The 5000-nt window shown below is 55.0% G+C and overlaps 1 protein-coding gene across 4 annotated transcripts in view; it reads right to left on the bottom strand.

Annotated features, from left to right (window-relative positions):
• The window catches only part of LOC113821695 (nuclear receptor subfamily 4 group A member 2), a 37308-nt gene that overhangs the window by 1726 nt on the left and 30582 nt on the right, over positions 1-5000 (bottom strand). For 2 of the 4 annotated variants that reach the window (XM_027374210.2, XM_070117822.1), the window contains exons 3-6: positions 3955-4417; positions 2088-3616; positions 1556-1734; positions 1-1290 (exon numbers count right to left, since the gene is read on the bottom strand). The exon at positions 1-1290 is cut by the window's left edge and continues 1726 nt beyond it. In XM_027374210.2, coding sequence (XP_027230011.1) covers positions 1034-1290; positions 1556-1734; positions 2088-3616; positions 3955-4263 — 2274 coding nt within the window. In that variant the 5' untranslated portion in view covers positions 4264-4417 and the 3' untranslated portion in view covers positions 1-1033. The remainder of the gene's footprint in view (positions 1291-1555; positions 1735-2087; positions 3617-3954; positions 4418-5000) is intronic. The other 2 variants (XM_027374209.2, XM_027374211.2) reach the window with 1 other exon arrangement.

Below are 5000 nucleotides of genomic sequence, written 5' to 3' on the forward strand. Positions count from 1 at the left end.
ATTCAGAAGACGAGATCTTCTTTGGCATCATTGCGTTCAAATAGGCTTTCCTTTTTTGAGAAGGGAGGGAGGGGGTGCGATTCTGTATCACAGAGTAAAAACCTCCTGACATAAATGGGAGAATCAGCATAGCCGACAAGTTTGTGGAGATCTCTTACGTAGAGCCTAAGTGATACAGAATTCATGCTTGAGTGGTTTTCGCTCTTGGGTGATGCTGGCGAAGAGAGTTCCTTGGACCAATTCTGGTTCCCGGTTCTGCGACATTGGGATTCAAGGAGCCCAAATTATAAGAGTATTTATGTACAGGGTTTTGTACAATTACCTATGCACAAGGTAAGGCCGAAAATATTGTATTTCAGACTATTCTAAGTTGACTTAAAAGTAATTACAAAAATACGGAATCAAGCTTTACTGAGCTCAAAGTATAAACAATATTCTCATTACTCATCCTTCAAATCTTTTTTTTCCAGTAAATCACAGAATGACTAGTTTGTCAAGGGCGTCCCACCGAACTGACAAGTCTCATATCATGCACACCAGAGCTTTCATACTCTCATGCCGACAAGGCCGAACAAACCGCCAAGGGCCTTTCTTCTTATACCGATTGTTGAAAATATAATGCATTCATACTCTCAATAAAATCTGTAAATATGAAGTGTGTCTGCACGTACGCTGCCCCTTCGTCACGTGACAACTACAATGCACTCTTACTTTTGTTTTTATTCTGTGGGCATGACTCCGCGGGGGAGTGTACAGCAGCCTCCTGCATGGGGTATGTTTACATGAGGAGCGTGGCCATTGAACAGCAGGCCTGGCTGGGCGTGGGCAGTGGGCAGCGTTGACGCGGGCGGGAAGGTAACACGGGAATCTGGCGTCGTCGCCCTCTGCTTCTCCGGCAGGCCCGTGGCCACGTCAGCTCGACCAATGGGTCCCAGCTTCGTCAGGAGCCAAGCTCACAACACGACTTCGAGACGAAGATCGTTGAGCCTAATGGTTTTACAATCTTGAGACGTTTTTTCGTTCTCTCGCCGATTCAGAAGGGAAGGCTGGACACGAACATGTTCTCTATCAGCTGGGGCGCCGGGACCAGGTCCTCCAGCTTCAGGTAGAAGATCCTCTGCAGGCCCTGCACGGACAGCGACCGGAGCTCCGGCAACTTCCCCAAGATGCGGGAGAAGTAGTGAGGCTTCTTCTGGGCGTCGGCGTTGTAGGTCACGTGGTCTCTCAGCGAACTGATGATCTTCATCTGCAATTGCTCCACCTTTTTGGTGTCCTTGAGGCCGTGGCGCTCTGTAAGGCAAGCGGACAAGGGCATTACTCTCACGCCGCTCCCTGCGGGCCCAGTCACGCGGGTGCATACTGAGCCCGAGACTATGTGCACGGGGATAATCGAATTCTCTCTCTCTCTCTCTCTCTCTCTCTCTCTCTCTCTCTCTATATATATATATATATATATATATATATATATATATATATATATATATATATATATATATATGTATGCACAATAAGAGAAAATCTCACACACACACACTCACATAGCCTTCCTCCTCACCTGTAATGATCGTCAGAGCGGAGAGGCAAGCAAATGCTGAAATATCCAATTCCATCGATTTTAGCGATGCTGAGAAATCCAAGATGCCTTGTAGCCACTCGCCGAAGGACCACTCACACTGGGACCTGTGCAACACTCGGCCGCTGTCGAAGACGAATTTCGTGTCCTCGGGGTTGTTCCTGAAGAAAGAAACAAACGAAAGGGGTTTCAATAGGCTGCACGAACACTGTGTACGCAAATTGTGTTGGAACGACGCCGGTGAGGGATTGTGATAATTATGGCGATGGTCAAATTGATACGATTATTAGTATTATCATGATAGAGAGCAATCGCGATATAATACATATGTACCTGTCTTATATATAAATGAAACTAAAATTACAGTGACACAGAGACTAGGTAATATGCAGGTGTAGATTAATTACACATGTAGTGCATATGCCTTGATGCAGTTCTAACAGATATTTACTTCCGAAGTGATAATTCTTATTGATAGCTGTGGGAAGGTCTTGTTAAGTCTCGGTCTACTTACATGAGTCTGTAGGCTACTCTTAAGACAAAGAGCTCGAGGGAGGCTGACTGGAAGAGGAGGTCTTGGTCTTCGCGGGCGAGGTCGTGGTAGCCGGGGATCTTCTCGGCGAAGTGGCGGATGACTTCGATGCTTGAGGTGAGGAGGTTGTAGAAGAGCTGGATGCGCTCGGCCTCCGTGGTCGGGGAGTCGCCGCCACTAGAGGGCTCGCGGTATTGCGAGTAGTCGAGGTTGGACACGTCCGGGGTGGTGTCCACGTGCGCCCGCACCAGCGCCGTGATCAGGGACACGGGCGGGGAGGGCGGGGACTCCTGGGGACTTTTGGGCTTGCTGGGCAGGCGCCCTCGGCGGCCCTTCAGGCTGTCGGTCCTCACCACCTCCTTGACCATGCCCACCACCAAACACTTTTGGAAACGACAGAACTGACATCGGTTGCGGCGCCGCTTGTCGACGGGGCAGTTTTTGTCGGCGAGACAGACGTACTTGGCGTTTTTCTGGACGGTTCGCTTGAAGAAGCCTTTGCAACCCTCGCAGGTACGAACGCCATAGTGCTGACAGGCAGCCGTGTCACCACAGACGGCGCACAGCTGTGATGGCGACTGTGGCTTTTGATCGGAGGCGGGGCGCCCGGACGCCATGGGGGGCAGGTGCGAGCGCATCAGCGAGGGGTCCATGTGCTCCCCTGCCCCCTTGCGGCTCAGGAAGGGCATGGGGGGCGTGCTCGAGGTGGAGGCGCCGCCCATCTCCGGGTAGTGGTGGGACGTGGAGGGACGCATGTACTGGTCTGGATGGAGGGGCTGGAGAGCGTCGTAGGTGGGGGCGCTGGGGTAGAAGTCGCCGCTGAACGTCTTGGCGGGGCCGGAGTAGCCGTGTGTGACGGGAACGGAAGGACTGGGGTAGGGCGCGGGCCGGGCGTACACCTGGGGTGAATGGGCGTAGGCCTCGAAGGGGCCTGTGCTCTGTTGCTGCTGCTGCTGTTGTTGTTGTTGCTGCTGCTGTTGTTGCTGCTGCTGTGTGTTCAACTGGGCTTGCTGCTGTAGCTGTTGCTGCTGCTGGTGCTGCGGGGAAGCCTGAGGGAAAGCCTGGTGCGCCGGCGGGGGCTGCGGGTACTCCACGGGCCGCCCGTTGTCGGTCTTGAAGGTGAACACATCAGCGTCCAGCGGTCTGTACCGCGGAGAGTAAGTTTCCTGGAAGCTTGGCAGAGCTGCAGCCGCGGCCGCTGCGGACGAGGCTGCGGTGACTGCGGTGTGACCTGGCGATCCGGGAGGGGGCGTCCCCGAAGACGGGTGGCTGATGACGGGCTTGAGGTCCTCGAGGGGGGCGGCCGCCAGCAGGTAGTCGGTCTGGAAGACATCGGTGAAGGAGGCTTCACTGCCGCCCTCGCCGTAGCTCGGTGCCGGCGTGGCTGTGAACGCTGAGCTTATCTTGAACTCCTCGCTGGTGGTTCCGCTGAGGGAGTCATCTCCGAAGGTGGACGCCAGACCGTAGGACGCCGACAGGGCTTCAGCCACGCTCGGGTGGAGAAGGGATTGCTGCGGGAGAAGAAAGGCCGGTTAGTGCGCTCACTCGAACGGCTGCAGCCACACAGACACGCTCACGCATACACACACACTCACACACACATATGTCCGAACAGATCATGCTCCAGCATGCACATACATCGACAAAGAAGAGAAGAGGGTGCGAACAAGAGAGCAGACACGAGCAGACTAACAGCGGCAGCAGCAGCAGCAGCAGTAGCAGCAGCATCTGCCATGCAGTGTGCGGTTGCGGCATGAGATAACCACAGCGACCACGAGCGTAACGCGGCGCTACCGGTGGTGTCCAGCTACACTGTGCCGCAGGGCAGTGGGTGCTGGCGGGTGCGTACCGGCTCTGGCGACGGTGCGGCGGCGCTCAGCCCGGCGCGCCCCTCGGAGTCGAGGCTGGCGGGCGGGGCCCCGGGCGGCGCGGGCGACTCGGCGGCCAGCAGCACGGGCGTGACGGAGAGCGGCGTGGCGCCCGGCGAGGCCGAGGAGGCGGGCAGCGCCGAGACCACGACGAGCGCTTGCGTGGTCGCGATGCTCAGGTTGACGGGCAGGAGCGTCGCGAGCGTGGGCGGGGGTGAGGGCGTCCTGCTGGGCGGCTTGTCCTCCATGTCGTGGGTGTTGTGGGCGCGGAGCTCGTATTCTCGCCCCATCAGTGCGGGCGTGGGCGTGGGCGGACACAGCCACGACAGTGCCAGCGGGGGGGCGCCAGCGGGGACGGCGGGGCACCACACAACCACACAGTCCTCGGCGCCCTCAATCTTGGCTTCACTGTTAACTGCTCGATCAACACTCTGTGGCGCCGCACTTCAAAAGGGTATGAGACAGGGGGTGTTGGAAAGGCAGTTTTTAATATGTCTTCTTTTCACTTTGTGTTTCGAAAGGATAAACCTCAAGTGCAAAAGTGACTTTTGTGGGGGAGGATTAAGAACTTTGCTTTGATCTTTTTCTCTTCAAAACTCTTCTAAATTAGATCTATGTAAGTATATTTCTCACATTATTTCCAAAAATAAGTACATCGAAAAAATAAAGTAGACAAGCTTTCTATAGTGACAATGTTGGTGCCGTCGAAGTGGCTGCAGGCCGGCTACTGCTGCTACGTGGTGCCACGGCACTCACTCGGTGGCGGGCCATGCGGGCTCGCGGCCCCCTACGCCCTGGCACTCTCTCTCTCGCTCCTCCTCTCATTCTCTGGTTCTGTTTTTCACTCTTTATTCTCCTTCTCCGTCTCTCTCTCTCTCTCGCCCACTTCCTCTCTCCCTTTCTATCTCGCCCACTTCCTCTCTCCCTTTCTCTCTCTCTCTCTGCCTCTCCCTCGTTCTTTCTTTCAAGTCATTCTCTCCTATCCTTCTCATTTTCATCTGTTCTCTTCTCTCGCTCTTTCTATTTT

This window comes from Penaeus vannamei, chromosome 41 (assembly GCF_042767895.1).
Source record: "Penaeus vannamei isolate JL-2024 chromosome 41, ASM4276789v1, whole genome shotgun sequence".
NCBI classification, from domain to species: domain Eukaryota; kingdom Metazoa; phylum Arthropoda; class Malacostraca; order Decapoda; family Penaeidae; genus Penaeus; species Penaeus vannamei.